The following is an 18,443-nucleotide window of genomic DNA, read 5'->3' as shown; positions in this document are numbered from 1 at the left end:
ACTCAACTAAAACCCGTGACTCTACTCAACTTTCTCAGGAACTCAAAATTTACTCTACTCTAACACGCGTACTCAGGCTACGGTTATCAAGCAAAAGAATCGGCAAAAGAATTTCGAGTACTTCTCTACAACGCAAATCCAAAACGGCTATCCGGTACTCGGCAAGCCTTTTCGCAATTGTGCTCGAAATTCAATCGCGGGGATAGAAGCAGCGCTTACCTTCTACATCCCTGCAACCCCCTTTCCATTCCCCTCGCGATTTTTGGGCGAGTCCGTTACTTCGCGAAACTCCCCAAAACGTGACTACTCATCACGACCGCCAGAACTAGAGCGGTTTCGAAAACCTATTACCTGCCGCAACACGGATCTCGATACGCCATCCCATACGTGACGTCATACCCACAAGAATCGCAATAATCGATCCGTCATCGATTTCGTCGATCGCGCAACTCGACGCGCACCTTCGATAGCATCGCTGCGCAGAACTTGAAGCTAGATCGCAATCTCGTCCTCCGCGCAGCTCCGTGACGTCTTGGCGGTGAGCGTGGTGCTCCCTCGTCGCTAGTCGGTCCGTCGCAAGTTCGCTGGTCAATTGTTGGCGGGGTGAAGGGGGAGAGGCTGCGGCGCGCCGGCCGCCAGCGGAAATCGCGTCCACCTTGGATTCCCGCGATGCGGGGATCTGCGTCGGCTCCCCTTCCGCAGCCTCGACATCCTTCCTTCGCAATTGTCGTTAGTCCGCCACTTGGCAATTTCCTCGCATTCGGTGTCGACTTCTTGCCTGATGCCGTTGTAGCTCGAAAAATAAAAAAAAAAACAAAAAAAACCTGAAATATCTTACGCTGGTCGCTAAGGTGTCACCTCTCGTAGTTTCGGATGCGTGACTCTAGTCCTGGCGCTCTTTTGCAAAAACTTCGCGACTCAATTTCGGAAATTCCTAAATTTTGGTTCCGCCCAGGGTTCAAGGAGCCCCTTGTAACGGGTATCAAAAATGCCACGTTACAATACATAAGCGCGTAAGTACATAGGCGTAATTTGCATTGTCTCCGCATGGTGACAGCGACTCATCAGCATCGGCTTTACAAGCGATAACAGCGATGTGTGAGTGTGTGAGCGATGTGTGAACGGTTTATGGTCGTGTTGGATCTCCTGTTTTATCGCAAAGTAAAAATGAGTCAGGCAGTTTACGACCGATTATAACATGCGCCCATTGCTAGATCACACAAACAATCCTCTTTCACGTACATACGATATGGCAATATTTTCCATGCATCCGTGAACATTTGTTGTGTACATCAAATATCCACCCCCGGGAAAAGTTTTGTGTATACATTTAAGCGAAGAATCGACCGGGTGCTATGGTCGATTTCGACGTTGACGTACATGTCTCCAAATATCATATCAGAAACATGGTTCTTGAACGCGAAAAGGGCTTAACAGTCCCATTCTGTACACAATTCTGAAGAAAAATATTTCAATACATTTTTATTTGAGGCATTGAGGCACGAATTTACTATTGCGATTTCGTAGGATTCCTGCCATTTCTTTATTTCTACGTTACGTAAAAATGAATTGGAGTGTTTTTGTTCAGAATTACGTATAGAATGGGCCTGTTAAGCTTTTCTTCGCATTTGAGATACGTGGATTTCGATATTTCGAGGTATATATGACTAGGACACCCTTTTAAATAAAAAGGACACTAAAAAGGAATCGACGCTTTGGATGTTCCTTCCGGTCATGTGCATCTTTGAAAATATCATTCGTGATCATACTCTGGATTTCATTCCTGAAAATTTCTTGGGAACTGGGAACTGGGATCATCAACTCGCACTGTTTTGAGTCATCTGACCGGGAGTTGATCATTCAATGACACTGCGATATTCCTGTACATTCGTTACGCGTATTATGCACATTTTATGTCGAGCGGACTTCGCGTGCGTCACAAAGACGCGAATCCTCCCGATGACGCGGCGTTGCCAGGCTATTCGGGAATTGTTTTCGTCAAAACAACGCCGAAGGGACTAATGCGGTCAACAATTAGGCGCATAACGCGCCTTCGTGTCCGTAAAATCCCTCGGCTCGACCCTGAATGGCCCAAAGTTTTTCCAAGTAAAGCGTAGTTATGCCCCTTTTATACCTATATATCCGTGAATGTTTACCATTTACCGTTATTTACGATTACTCGATGAGAGTCGGCGACTACTATTCGACGAATGACATCTTGAGGAATAACGCTTTGAAAGCTTTGAACCCAGGCGGATTCTAATGCCTCCGTATTATTTTATGGTTCTTGTTTACACCCTTATCTTTGGCGAATTGTATTTGTTTTTTGTTTTCTCGATACGAAATTGGCGACCCTGGTAGCGTCCCCGTGCAGTTGGAGATGCTTGCATGTTGCACCCGACTTCAATATGTCGAGCAAATACCCAAGATCCTTATACCTTGACATGCCTATACACCAGGGTGACTCATTGTAATCTTTTTTTTTCTCAACGTATCACTAGAAAAATTTGTGGCAAATGCTGAAAAAAAATATTTAGACGTCGCTATCAATTATTGTTGTATATAAGTTTGTTGTTTTGTGTTCATACTTTTAGAGTGGCACGTCAGAAAAAAAAAAAGTCAACAAACGAACCACCCTACTGTACACTTTCTCCCCTAGTTTTTGCGGCACACGGAGCCACTGGAATAGCAACCGTGTGGCTAAAAGATTTTGTTTATCGCGTTTGTGTCGGTGCGTCATGGACATTCGGAATGCCGTATTCATAGATATACATACATAGGAAGCATGGCTGACAGTCGTGTATGCATGATGGAGATAAGGGAAGGCCATGCAGTGTCGTTTAATGGCTGTTGAGAAATAGTCAGATATGCATAATACGTACGCTTGGAATGATCGGATCGCTACGATCTAAGGCGTCGATTATTACGAGTGTATGGTGGAGCTTATGGTGAAAACGGGAAACAGCTTCGAAAAAGATCTGCCTGAGTGAAAATGTACGAACGGCGATCGCAGGGTCGCGAAGAGAGAAAATAAAAAAACGAGACGAACATTTCCAAGTTATCCATTACCCGTTCAGGCGTAAACATGTTTACTTCGATATCTTTGTGCTTCTGCGGAAAGAAGATCGTTTGTGTGCTCATTTTTACGTTTCATTGAATAAGCGAAACGCATTCGATGTAGCAGATAATTATTATCACTGTAAACAGTGGTTGGCGAAATTAACTACGTGATGAAATCTTCTCCTCGTTTAAAATACAATGGCTGGTTCTCAGTTACACGGAAACTCAGGATGAATATGATGAATCGTCGGAGGTTATAAAACAAAGTCAAAACTTATCAAAAAGCCAGGGATGCTCGAGATTATTTCAAGCTTCGTCGCGAATCAAATGCTTTGTTATAATACGCATTAGACGCGATAATAGCGAATTTTTCACAATTTTAACCAACGATAAATTCGAATCTCGAACAGCCTAAGGTCATGTAGTACTCCCACCTTTACCGAGCGAGCAAATTCAATCTTTTTCTACCCATACTATCGTTTGCTCCGTCGGTAAAAGTAGGAGTACAACATGACCTTAAACAGCGGACGCGAGTGGAACTTTATTAAACTGATTGAATTATACTTTAGAGTTGGTAAATAAAAAGAGATTAAAATTACCTCGAAGTAAGGAGGAGCGGATGCTTCTTTCTCTATCTATCTATCTGTCTATCTATATCTATCTATCTATCTATCCATATATCTATCTCTTTCTCTCTCTCTCTCTCTCTCTCTCTCTCTCTCTCTCTCTCTCTCTCTCTCTCTCTCTCTCTCACTGTTTCCGTAACGCATTCGCATGTGTATAATATTATCGACACACGAGACATCGAGATTGACGCATAGTCGAAAATTGCTTTCACTGTGAATCCGAGATCTACACATCGAAGACTAGTTTGCATACGTATACTTAAATAGCAACTTCTGTCCCTACTACGTACAATCTATAAGCGCGTGGCAGCGTATACATACGACTGTATTATAATCGTGTGTTTATAGGCCGTACATTCGTAATGCTCACATTCCCGCACAGACTACACGCGGCGGGGATAAAAAGTCGTTTAAAGCAACGAGAGCAATCGCGAGTAATTTAATATCGCAGATACCGCTAATAGCGTTTTGTAATTACGACGCAGCACCTATTTGCGCATTTCATCACTGGCGTTGTATGGAACCGATGAAAGAAAAGCAGCAGTCTCTCAGTCAATTTTATCATCTCGTTTATAAAAAACAAAAAAAATAAATAAATAAATAAAAGAAAAAAAAACAAAACAAACAAACAAACAAGTATTATACAATCAAAATCAACCGACCGAAAGACATGAAATTCTTAGGTTATACAGCTCATGTTATAATCATACCGTAATCGCGACGAACGAGTAAACAGTGCGCACAGTGTACGGACATTTTAGAATAATTACCCTGTTGTACACTAGCAATTAAAAACTACAAGGTGATACCTTGTCTATGAATCTGTAAAGATCATATCTACGCTGTCAAGACTCAAATTAATTTCCGTCGCTTGATCGGACACTTTGGATATTTTACACACGGTGTAAATGAAACAATTTACTTGCGTTAGGTTATAATTAATAATCAATTCATTCTTGGCTCGTTTATCGATCCAGCAAACTTGTCTACATTTTAAGGTTCGCATTACTTCGTCATCACACGATTGTCTGCGGTATCTCATATTCATAATAACGAACAGAGACGAAACGAAACCATCAATGAAACAATCGATATTCTATACAGAATTGACATACAAAAAATATATTTTTAATGTGAAAAATTTTGCGAAACTATCGTTACTTTCAATACTGTCGACAAATGTTAAACCTTTGGAAATCGGCAACCTGTAATCTTGGTCGAACATGCAAGAGAGTGAAAAAAAAAAACAGTCAGATAAATCATCCACTGATATTCGTGGATTAGAAAATGACGATCGGTTGTTTACATCGATCAAGATTCATTTTGAAATCCGGAAACGTGTCTCGAGTATCAAAATACTAAGAACCCTTTAAAATTGGAGTGAAAATTAAAAAAAAAAAACAGAAGGAAATGTGGGAAATTAACTTTTCGTCACTTACCACCGAGCATAGTGAAGAACTGTTCTTCAAACCGCATTATTGCACGATTTGGCAAGCGGCCCGTAATCTGTTGCACTTTAAGAGATGTAGGTACCCGTAATCCACCGCTGGGAATAAGATCCGTGTATTCACTCGTATTCCGCGGATCGTTAAGGACGAGAGCCGGTGAAAGGAAAACGCGAAAAACCAAAAACCGCGTCTCTCTGTGCGGCCGTTTGAACGCGGCGACGGAAAGCGTGAGTCTGACGGCAGCCCCGAGGTGGCCAATATTCGTTCCACGCTGACTCTGTCGATACACTAGCTCGATTTCCCCAGGAGTTTCAGTTTTGAAAGACGGTTTAGAGCCGCGAAGAGGGGACTCGGGGACCTTTTAAACTGATAGTCTAATCTCGCATGGCGGCAGCCGGAGAGAAAAAGAATGAGGGAGAGGGAGAGGGAGAGAGAGAGAGAAAGAGAGAGAGAGAGAGACTCGGGAGATCAGAGTCGTCGATGGATTCAGCTCAACTTATTATTATCATTATCGTTACCTTAGATAATACAATTACTTGAAATTATCGTTACGCTATAAATACCGGTTTATATGTATACCTACTTACCTTGTCGAAAAAACAAAAACTCACGAAATTATGCGTTTGCTATAATAGTTGTTCGGCCGGGTTGCGAAGAAAAATTCAATCCGTAAACACAAGCCGAAAGGTTTCTTTGTTCGAGGAATCGAAAATTTTTAAACTCGAACGTAAATGATATTTGTTATTGAATAACGGTCTAGCGACGGAAAAGAGAAATCAGGGGGTTGTCGGGAAATTTTTTTTTGACGGTCCGGAAAAGTCTGTGAATATGAGTGGAATCTTCATCAAAGTTAGGGAAATATTATTGGAGAGATATTTATGTTTTAACTGTAAAAATTATTTCGCTTTTATTGGTAATAATTGACGACGGATTGAATATTAATTCGTCTCGGATGAAATGAATCATTTTTCGATTTTCACTTTGACGCGATGTTTCCTTAATTTTGTTACACCATTGTCGACGAGTTATCTTGAAGAGAATTTACATTACCATTACCGAAACATGATAATAGGTATTAATGGTTAAAAAATGACTGGTATTTTGGGAAAATCGGCTTTGGATATCAGGAAGATATCAGGGAATTTTATACTCTGATTTATACCGTCGTCTTTGTAAAATATACAGATATTATGTTGTATAATAAACGAGTATTACAAAATGACGGCGATAATACTTCCGAATATTTAGCGAACGAAACTATTTCATTTTCTGTGTATTCCAGTTTTCATTACGATTAACTCGAAGACCAAATTCGTCTGGAATTGGCGAGACTCTCGATTTCTCAACGCAATTACCGATCGATCAGTGTGAACGGTTTTTAACGACCGAGAAAGTTGTTCAGATTTCTTCACGTACTCAAATGTTGCTCATACTCTAAACACGAAAAAATCAGTTTCGAACAGCATGGATTTTGGATATTATAAGCGAGTATAAAAACTCAAAGATTCAATATTCGTCGTCAACAATTGTCTTCGCTGTAAAACGAATTTCTCATCACAATAAAAATAACTCACGTTACTCGAAAATAGGCAAAAATTTTCTGCTTCTCAAATCTTTCGGAGTATCGGTCGAGTATCGAAATAATTATCGAACACGTACGCAGAGGCATATTTTTCACGGTCGAATTTCGCCTCCTTCGTCGTTTGACGTTCGAGTTGAAGATCCTCCGCAGATTTTGAATACGATTAAACACGCGTAACTAAGTTATTGGCAAGTCCGAGTTGTTTGATTTGTGCAGCCGATACAACGTCTACGGTGTAATTAACATAAGACGATGCGTCGTGAATATATTTAATTACATACTTTAGGGTGGAACAAAGTAAAGGAAAAATAAAAGAAAATAGATATACGTACGGGAACTGAAGAAACGAATAAACGACTATAGTAATTAATAAATGCGCATATATATATATATATATATATATGTATAATTTATAATATAATAATATATATATTAGCATACGGAGAAATTCAGGGTATGGAAGAATTGACGTAAGTACGTTATAAACAAATATACGTACAGCATAGAGTAAGAAATTAGTATGAACAGTTGATGGGTAAAAAAGAGATGAGGGGGGAAAAAAATACCGAAGATTGAAGGATTTGCGGAGATTCTATGAAACTGGGAAATATGATCCGTAAGTAATGGGGGGAGAGTAAATAGATAAATAAAAACGACTGACTCTACGTGCAATAATTAATTATCCGGTGGATATATTTGCATGAAATTAAATACTCGGGTCCCATTATGCGACATGTCAAATATTAAGCTCGCATAGCCGTGACCAGCATTATTCATCCAATTACTACGAGTACATGTACATAAATACTTGAACGTACGTATACTCGAATATACCTTTAAGATATATGCACGCGCTGAGGATAAGAAATTGCCGAAACGCGAGCCTTGAAATTGATTATCGTGAAAAATTGTGTTGAGAACTAGTTGGTATAATGAGGAAGCGTCTTTGAATAATTACTATTTTACGATATATTCACCGAGAATCGCGTGTAAAATGGTACGTAAGAACCACACGCAAATTAAACAAATTTCTTATCCTTCTATATTGAATAACATTTTCCAAAATTCCAAAATCCGCATTTCCTATTTTCACACATTATTTCGTATATAATGCAATTTCAACGTGGGCTCTGAATCGTTTTGCTAATTACTTATAGAGCGCTGTTATTTTCACATTAAGTAAGAAAAAAATAAACAAACAACAAAAGTGTTTGCTGTAATCTCGTTTGGCAAATAATAATAATAATAATAATAAAAAGAAGAAGAAGAAGAAGAAGAAGAAGGTGAAAAAATCATTGCAGTCTGTAGCGTATGTTCGCAACCGATCGAACGCGTGTAATCATCATCGTAATCCAGAACTTCTGCCCCTGAACCGTAAGTTTCGTTGTGCAACTTGCATATAAAGTACATAAGTGTAAAAATGTTAGATTTAACACAGAGACACACGTATATAAGCATGCAGTAGTTGATCGATGCGAAGAATTGCGATATTTCTTCGTCGGATCGTTTATAATCGTTATGCAATTCCGCATTATAGATGCTGCGGGCTTTTAATTCGATCTATAAACGAGTCTGGAACAATTGTTCTAGAGAGTAGAGAAGAAGAACGAAGAAGAGGAGGAAAATAAAATATCGATAGTCCAGCTGAAATGGATATTTAAAATTGCAATTTTTTTCGTACAACTGTTTTCTTTCTCACCAATTATTAGTAGTCTAAATACGGAAGCTTTGACCGCCATCTTGCATTTCTGGGAAACTTTGTTTTTGCCAAATAAATCGTCCAATTTCTAAATCGTTTACCAAATATTATCGCGACTGAAACTCGTGGGAAATTTGATACTCCGCGCTTTTGTTCCTTGCAAATTTTTGTTTTTTTTTCTTTTGCGTACAATCGATATTTTCCGACTCGAAGCATAGATTAAAGATGGCGGCTGAAGCTGCCGTAAAATCTGATCGGAATTCTTTATTTACGTTATACCGCCACGATGACATCCCTCGACTATTAATTGAAAAAAGAAAATCGCGGTGTTGAAATATTGAAATATTCTTTTTTTTTTTTTTTTTTTTACACGAAACGATCGCAGGGCTGTGAAGAGTAACCGAGAGTTCTTATGCAGGATCGCCATGCTCAGAAGTTTTCCTTATCAATTTAAAAATTTGATAAGCGAAAGGTTCGAACTCCGTTTTGTTTCATCGATAACCGATTTCCGATCAGTCGGCGATACGATATTCGTGTATGTAATACGGCCTAAATCCGCGGTTGCATCGCCTCGAAGATTAATTCATACATTTTCATTCGTTGTCAGTCTCATCCTGCAATAAACGTTACGCCGAATTTGACATCTCGACGATACGGAAAAAATTGATCGCAACGACACGTGCAGACGTGCTAATTTCGGAGCCTAATTTGACGAGTCGAATCGACGTAGGTCAGGATTATGAGGTTCCATTCTTGTACCGTTAAGATTAGATAAGAACTCCGGCCACGAGAGACGGAGAAAGAGAGAGAGAGAGAGAGTAGAGAGACAGTGGCGTAACTAAACTTTATAGGCCCCGATGCAAAAAAAAATGAAAAAAGTCTACGTTTATTTCGATACGTGAGAGTAAATTTATCACAATAATACGGATTTTCTCTTAAATCGTCGTAGAAAAAAAAAAAAAACACGACATGTTAAATAATGAGACATTCCAGTGTAAAATATTGTTAGATTTATATTCAACGTAAAAAGTTTTACAGCTCGAATCACGATACTTTGTTTTTTTCTTTTTTCTCGTGGAATTGTAGAGCTGATTTTGGTTGATGAAGGACGTTGAAAAATCGTTTAAATAAAAATGATTCTTTTCGTTTTATTTTTTGGGGCCTGACTTGGGGGCCCCTTTAGTCAGGGGCCCCGTAGCGTTGGCATAACTACGCCACTGGAGAGAAAGAGAGAGAGAGAGGGAGAGAGAGAACCAAATAATGATTGATAGGAATTTGTTAATAGTCGACAAATCGTACTTGGCTCAACGAAAATTAGATAATAATAACGGAACATTTATTTCGCCCATATTCGAGTATACTTTTGTCGACAATAAATATAACAAAGTCTTTTTCACAGTTTATTATACCGCTCAAATCGCGATTGATCGATCATCGACCTTGTCAAACTTTTTAGACAGAGCTTTACAAGCTGAAAGCTTATCGCGCGAGTTTCGAATAAAGATTCGAATATTGGGAAAAAACACTCGCCTCTTGAATATTATTGTTGTTATTTAATGTTTTTTTTTTTTTCTTTTTTTCTTCACCAATCAACCGCGACGATCGCACTTGCATGGAAATTGAGCACTTTGTTGAGTTTTAAGTTGCATAGCCGAGACCGCGAAATTATGCGGAAGACGAGGTCATTTTTCTTCTTTTTTTTTTATACGTTTCATTATTCGACACTGACTGATTCATATATTAGGTATGCATGTGGAAATCAAAGTCTCCGTATAACGTCCAGTGTTGATGTATCAAAATTTTTCAAACTTTTCGAGACGAATTTTGCAGAATTTTTTATTTAACTTTCATCTATCGTAAAATATCGGTGCAATTCTGGTAAACTTGTCGATCAATTAACCAATTAACAACCGATTAATCGAACGATTTTCAATATGTACCGTGAAAATTATACAGCATTAATAAGAATGTGTGCGCACTGCTAATAAAATTCGAAAACAAACTAGGCCTACATTTCTCGTTATAATCTATCTAATCGTATTTGTTATATCATTTTATTTACCGCGCTCTTTAGTTTGGTATAGAAATTTGAGATAACGGTTTGGATCGGTTGTGTAATAACGCTGAGGATGTTTTGAAACTTTTCAACAAATACGTGAAAAATACCTTGATGACGAGATGATGCAAATAGGAAATTCTTTTCCTCGTGAAAATTTCTACCACTACGAATTTTCACAGAAATTAAATTAACACATTTCGTATTATTTTATACACAATTGTAAACACGCATAGCTTTTTCTATTCATAACTATAAATATGTATAATTTCTTACGAAAACAATTTGAAAATGTAAAAAATTTCCTTAATAATTTGTAAAAGATTTTAGAAATCATTTTCATCGGGGTTTTTCTATCGATTGTAAATCTGTTGGGTATAATAATCGATAAGTGAGAATTATAGTACATTATACAGGGTGTATAATTATAGAGTATATTTTTGGAGTTTTTTTTTTTTTTTTTTTTTTTTTTTTTTTTTTTTTTTAAGGCACAACGATTCTCTGATTCCTGATTTTTATTCCGAATTATTCTATAATTAGAATGTTTGAAATGATGAAACTCTAACTGTTTCTGATTAGATTCTGATGTTTTCAGGCTAATTTTACAACTGTCAAACAGATTGTTTAAAAGAACGTTTAACAAATCTCACGTTGAATAGCAAAATTATAACGTACAAATGTAATTATTCTGATACAAACTACTAGCGAAATTTTTTCTGCGAGATCTTTACGATAAAAAAAAAAAAAAAAAGAAGGAACGAGGTCAAAAGATCGGAATCGTATGTAACAAAAACACCAAACTGTTGATTACGACTTACCATTGGCTTGTGTTATTCGACTTTGCTAATATTCATTTCCCATTACGTGATTAATCCGTTGAGTCACAGTGGAAAGTATTCTTACCACCGATTTTGTATCCATTTTTTGTATACTTAGACAACTTTGAAAACACATTTCTTTGCGTTTTTTTGTTATTTCTGATGGAATACTGACAGGTTTTCAATACTCTGGACTAATTATCGCGATATAATGTTAATTATTATTGTTAGAAACAAATTTATTGATAAAAATCGTGACAATTGAAGGAATAATTTGTTTCCGAGAAAGTCACCCCTCTACACTGCATTACGAATCTAAAACGGGATGAAAAAAAAATTGAAGATGGCGGCGCCAATACGGCTGAAAAAAATTTCAAATTCGATCGGATCCGTAGAAAAAACTCTGTCCCGGAGTTTTTAGGGTCGCTGATTACGAATCTGAGATCAGATTTCGAAAATTCAGTACGTCGAATCCAATCAGCCACCCCGAAAACCCCTGCACAGAGTTTTTCGACCGTGTTCGATGAAATTAAAAATTTTCGTCCGCCATATTGGATCCGCCATTTTGAATTTTCTAAAATCCGATTTCGGATTCACAATCGGCGACCCGGAAAACCGTCGAACACCAACTCGTTAGAAAATTCGACTCGGCATTAATTTCCGAAGCGTTTTTCCTTCTCCCTTTTCGGATTCCGCTTACATATAAATTTTGAAGCAGCTTCCAGCTCGCGGCGATTCGATTCGTCGTTTATGTTGAGCGTTATACGTGACCGGTATGCCCGTCTATCCGAGATCCCATCGACCTGCGGGGTTATCGCATGACCCGTTCTCGGCTTGCTTGTAAAATGTATAATAAATCTACCGCCGAGTTATAACATTAAATACAAGTTTATTATTACGGCTGTCTGAGAGTCCGCAGCACGCGTTACACGGTGTAAATAATAAAGCAAGATGCCGATGAAGAGCCGCTGGCTTCCATGCCATCCGTTACGATTGCCAAGCACGTGCTAAAAGCGTGTCCCTCAGGTTTCCTTGTTCTTCGCTACTTTCGCCGAATTATTCTTCGCCGTTGTTTCAACACCGATCAGTTTCCTCCTCCTTTATCATATATTTGGCAGATTTTTTCTCCTTCCGATACACAGTCTACTCGTTTTCAACAATTCGGATTTACATCCACCAATTGGTGCGATAAAAAAATTGACATTGCGATAAAACTGTCTCGGCCAATTATTATTTGTATATTCGTATTGCATTTATACGTATAAAATTTGCCGCGTAATCTTTTATTTTTCACTATAATTTTCGCTGTTCTAATATCTACGGATGAAGAAAAAACATCCTCCAAGTAATTCGTAATATCTTCTAATTGTCCGAACGTTACGTTAGTAAATGCCTACAAACTTTCGATACTGGCCTTACGATTGTCGTTAAAATAAAACTCATTCGCGATTATATTTCGCTGAACAATAATCCCAAATATTATCGTCATTGTTATTATTATTTTTTTTTCACCAATTATTTTTTCATATTGTACTTTACACTTTACGAAGGATTGTTGAAAATGGCAATGAAATTAATTTTGCAGCGAGGTGAACTTCTTTAAACATAATTTTCTCCGGAATATTATACTAACAATAAATTGGATGAAATAAAATTGTGCTAATTTTTTTTTACCCACAAGTCGTTTAGCGATGTTATAAAAATTTGTGCAGCAATTGTAACAATAATTAGATACAGCGTTGAGGAAATGGCGCGTTGTTTATTGAAAACTCTTGCAGATAGGGTGAAAAATGTCTATCGATTCTTTTTCGCGCCGCAGGCGTTGTCTGTAAAGTATTAACATCGAAAGATTCGTGACGCGATGAAATTTGTATAAATTATTGACGACGAATCAATCATCTTTTTATGTCTCATCAGCGTCATCATTATGTGTTCGAAATCGAAAATTCGGGAGCACAGAAAAACGCGGTTTTGCATAAATAACCGTTTCATCGATGGAAACCAGTTTCTCAAGACTTTTATAATCCCTCCCACTTTCCATCGAGCCTCGTTTTTCGGTTTTAAGGTCAGTACCGCGAGTTAATAACCGACGGCGTCTAGAAATAACACAGCTGATAATTATACAATAAACAAATACGTTTTTAGGCTACGGTTTCGTTATGTAGACGTGATTATTCATTTACCTACCGAGTTTTTCAGTTCCCATTAAAATTCATTATTAATCAATGTTGCAGGCGAGAAAAATTTCTCGCAACTATGATAATCTTGGATGCATGTACAGATACAGCTGACTTCATTATAAATACCGCGTTCTTTTAATCAGCTACGATAAAATAAATCGGTTATTTTAGAAAAGGTTTTATAATTAAAATGCAAAAATTTTCCAAAACTTTGATGAGAAAATCTGCAAATTCGTTATTTCCCAACAGATGAGATTACACAACTTCAGATTTGTTTAACGTTCTTCGGATAATTTTTGGGATTTTGTTAGCGAGCAAAATGAGTCCAAAAGCATTAAAATCGGATCATAAACAACCAGAGATTAAACATTCCGAATGTTTTGCTTTTTGCGGACTTTACTTTCTGCCCAAACAATTCATATTACAAAATTGGTCGAATGAAAAAGTTGACATTTCAAAGGTGAATTTTCAGCAATATTTTACAATTCTTGTCTGCACGGAAGACAATTAAATTATGGTTATAATTACACAAGTTTGTTTCAAGTGCGCGTATTTACAAAAAATTTTACGATACGAATTTTTCTTTCACAGTTTTAATGTAACAATTAAAACTGATCTCGATGATATAACGACTGAGAAATAAATGATAGAAAATTTCTAGGCTGGAGTAATTAAATAATCGCGGCAATAAACCTGCAGCAGAGTGTTAAACACATAATATGCACAAACAGCACTAAAAATACTATAATTGTGCATGCTTACGTTTTAATTACACGTTGGCATTGAATATAATACAATTTACTAAACGCTGAACGGACGTTAAAGTTGAACCTAGTTAGAGAATTTGTGTTACTAAAATATGTGCCGCAGCTTGTTGCAGAAACCGCAAAAACTGTAATTGATACATTGCGAAAAAGAATTTTTCCCTCCAAGTTTTTCGTGACACTCTTCTTATTCAAACGTGTAAAAATTAATACGTTCATTATGTTGACCGCGTCCGCTGCTGTCGTGTCACGAGTGCTTTTGAATGTACGTAAAATAAAAAAAAAAAAAAGTAACAACGAGGAAAAATACGTCACCGTGCACACATCGCACAGTCGAACTTTTATAATCATCCTACCTGATATTTTCCTCATTTTTGTACGAATATTCAAGGTGAAATCTTACGTACAGCTATAACAATTCTGACGTCTTAGAATATTGTTAATTACGCTTACATATATATATATATATATATTGTATGTACAGAGAGAAAGAGGTTACAACATTGTTAACGTCTATTCTAAATTTACCGATCGTAAGGCGATAGACTTGATATGGAAATTTTATTACATGTTCTCCGTCGTTTTTTTAACTCTGCACGCAATCGCACTTAATGAAATTACGTGGATTATTTTTTCAGGTTAATTAACTCCGGTTGATTAGATTCAGCACGGATTCACTGTTCAACAACTGTCGTTACCTGCATAGACAAACTGGCGGTTAAGAGGTAGTAAAATTGATATTTAGTGTAAAATTGTTGGCTATAATTACGACGTGATGAAAAAATCAAAAGAAAAAAAAAAAACAGGAAGAGAATGATGCAAACTGCGCAAGGCAAGGTAAAATGTGCGTTAAGGTTATGTGGTACCACCATCTTTACCGACCGAGCAAAGTCACCCTTTTTTTTTCCTGTATTAAGTAAACAAAGGAACGAAAAGGGTTCAAATATCGACGGCGTTTTCTTTGTAGCGAAATTCAGGAAAGTTCCTCGTATCCCGAAAACCTTGCTAAAAAAAACAAAAAAAATGCGTGGTTTTTTGACACGTGAACCCTTTTCATTCGTTTGTTTATTTAATATTAGAAGAAAAAGGGTGACTTTGCTCGGTCGATAAAGGTAGGAGCAATATATTATCTTAATGTACGTCGAGTTGACGTATGGTGAGTGGAAAAGATGTTGTAAACTGGACGAAATTGTGAGAGTAAGAAATATCGATCGATTGATTCACTTTATTTATGCCCTGGCGAAATTTGAACCACACGGGTAAGTATATCATTATACGTATAGAAAGATTGTGAGTTATTAGCAGAGTGCAAGAAAGACCAGAGAGAAACAAAGAGAGAGAGAGAGAGAGAGAGAGAGAGAGAAGAAGAGGTCGCTATGTCAGCGGTAAATTACGTATCTGCACAAAATTTACGATCTTAATGGTTATGTTATTCAACAGGTGGAATGACAATGTTATATCATCAACTTATCCTGCTGCAGCCAAGTTCCGCGGTTTTCGTTTTACGAGCCTCGGTTAATTAGTCGTCAAACATTTATCTTGCAAATGGCGCGGTGCAACCAATTCTGCATAACGTATGAGCTGCAGATATTGACTGAAATTGTTCGCTGCAAGCTCGCTTCGCATTCTCCGTCGTTTACCTACATTTGTCACAGTGTAGGACCTCCTTGCTTTTTTTTTCAAAAAAGCTTCGAGGATCTGGTCGTCGAACGGAATGCAAAGCTCGAAGATGTCGGAAACAACAATTGGGTCGTTATTGTGATAGGTTTTTTTTCTTTTTTGTAGAAACTTTTCTCAAATTATTCGTTATATCTTTTTTTTTAAACAATTTTTTAATCATTTCCAAAACCGATTTTTCAAAATCAATTTTCTATTCTGAGGGAATACTTTTTCAACTAAATTCAACGCGACTCACTTTCAAACCTTCGTTATATATCGTATTTCCGTCTTTACAGATCTTCGACCAGACTGAAAAATGCTAAGAATGACCAAAAATAATCGATTATCCAATGAATCGATTATTTTTTTCCCAACTATTTTTCAAACTCGATTAATCGACGGACTCGATTGTTTTTCATCACAATCGGTTGTAGTTTTTTATTTTCATCAAAGACGCAATGCAATATCAATTTATACGATTGAAGTATCAATTATCATCACTGTCTTACTTGCTGAGATACCTATTTCATATAATAATAATATAATTAAATTATCAAAATACTTTTAGGTCATCAAGATTACATAATGAAGTTTACGAAATTTTGGTTTAAAATGCACCGTTTCAAAAAACCACAAAGTGATCGATCAATCGATAAATTTTTACCGATTCAACCGGGTTATTTTCCATTATTTTTTTAGACTCGATTAATAGACACATTGATTGTTTTTAAACTAGTCGCTATCGCTATTAATTAAAACACAACCGTCAATGATTTATTCGAATCGAAGCAACAGAATGCCGCTTTGTGCAACAGAATCGCTCGTTGCAAATGAAACCGACGTTTGATTAATGGGGAAGAATAGGTGTAATTAATTATACGAATGAGTAAAGATCTTGGAAAAGCTCAATCCCACGGTATTTTCATAAACAGAATAATCGTCATGACATAAAGATAGTCTGTCTTCTTCTTCTTCTTCGTCTTTCCTCTCGTCATTTTCCTCGTCAAGTTTTTCCCCTCGATATCCTGTTATCATCGTTGTTATTTTCGCATGACAAAATACGTGAGGAATACCGTCTTCAGCTTATAACAATATAAACAGAGTAGAAGAAAGCTGAAAGAAAAGTTTTATACCGCTCCTATTTCTACATACACGAATACTTGGCTCCTGCATATAATATTATTTATTATAGGGGTATAATATACGAGCTGGTTTGGTTCTATCGACATTTTCTTATCTCTTATCCTTAAAAATATTGACCCAAGTATGACTCGGCGAAATGAGCACAGCACGCACTCACGTACCTACACACACACATATTATATATACGCATGAAATATTGTAAGAAGGTTTGTTTTTGGCCGCGGTTTGTAATACGTGTGTTACATATCTACGACAGAGCTTGACGCCACGCTGTTACAACAACGGTAGCTGAGCGCATGTCGGAGGAACGCAAACAGATCGCGAGCACTCAATAAAGAAACAGACAACGTTGTAGACTCGTCTTTCTCTACGCGTATAATTGCTTTCGCTCGACATACCTAATCGGAAATACCTAAGCTATCGAAAGGAAAACACAATTACGGATCGGCAGTCTGGAAAAACGATGAATGTGTCGGTGTGGATTTAGGCCTCGAATATGCTCCGCAATCTACGAACTAATCGTCGGATGACAAATTTAAACCAAACAGTTTTACGTATGTTGTACGTTGTAGGTACGTACAAATGCATACTATGCGTGTTGAAATTTAGTCGAAACGAATTTATGCAACGTCATAAGTCGTAGTAAGAGAGCTTTCGGAGGGAAAAAATCAGTGGCTGATTGAGCATTTATCGAATTATTATTATTCGAGAGCTACGAAGACATTTTTGAAAATTTCAGATAGATTATAGATACAATCGATGTTGCTTCGCTTAAAATTACTTCCAATATGACGAAAATCTATCAGATTTGTTCCGTTTCAATCTACGATGACTAAACGTTTTGTATAGAAGACCGATTTCTACGAAATTGACCGAGACGGATTTTATTTGATTATTTATTATATTTATCAGTTGTTGATCACGATCAATATCGGTTCAATGTTCTCAAATGAAATATCGAGCAAGTGAAACATTGCATTTTGAAGAGAAATCAGATGAATATACTTGATTTTATTGAGAATTTGGAAACGATTTGAAATGGTCAATCATTCATACGTCCAAGCATTTGTTTAAAAGTGCAGAAATGTCCATTCTTCTATTTAAGAAAAAACTTCCCGCTTAGCTTACGGATGTACTAATTGACTAAATACGTAATTTGCGACCATTTTGCAATTGAATAATAAATCAAAGTTAGCTATTTTTGTATCACCGATTCCCGTAACAATGATTTTTCGGAAAAAGGATTTAACGATCCTAACCTCAAACCCTAATAATCGGAATAATAAATGGCGACCCAATTTTCTTCGCTCATTCTGCAGCAGAAGTTATTTAAGGATAGATGAACATGACAGACGAAAGTTAACCAGGTAAAATGAAGCTGATCAAGTTGAATGCGAATGAAAAATGG

The 18,443-nt window shown here is 37.1% G+C and overlaps 2 protein-coding genes across 6 annotated transcripts in view; both read right to left on the bottom strand.

Annotated features, from left to right (window-relative positions):
- Dad1 (dolichyl-diphosphooligosaccharide--protein glycosyltransferase subunit) overlaps positions 1 to 18,443 on the bottom strand; it is a 62,440-nt gene that overhangs the window by 4,199 nt on the left and 39,798 nt on the right. The gene's annotated exons all lie outside the window — the stretch shown is intronic.
- The window catches only part of Hnf4 (Hepatocyte nuclear factor 4), a 44,381-nt gene that overhangs the window by 20,931 nt on the left and 5,007 nt on the right, over positions 1 to 18,443 (bottom strand). The window contains exon 1 of one of the 5 annotated variants that reach the window (XM_046619277.2): positions 5,126 to 5,434. The exons of the other annotated variants lie outside the window; for them this stretch is intronic. Coding sequence (XP_046475233.1) covers positions 5,126 to 5,162 — 37 coding nt within the window. The 5' untranslated portion in view covers positions 5,163 to 5,434. Of the gene's footprint in view, positions 1 to 5,125; positions 5,435 to 18,443 lie in introns of those variants that run through there. 5 annotated transcript variants of the gene reach the window in all.

This window comes from Neodiprion pinetum, chromosome 1, assembly GCF_021155775.2.
Source record: "Neodiprion pinetum isolate iyNeoPine1 chromosome 1, iyNeoPine1.2, whole genome shotgun sequence".
Taxonomy (NCBI): domain Eukaryota; kingdom Metazoa; phylum Arthropoda; class Insecta; order Hymenoptera; family Diprionidae; genus Neodiprion; species Neodiprion pinetum.
Note: the sequence above shows the minus strand (reverse complement) of the source record. Positions and strands in the feature narration are given on the sequence as shown.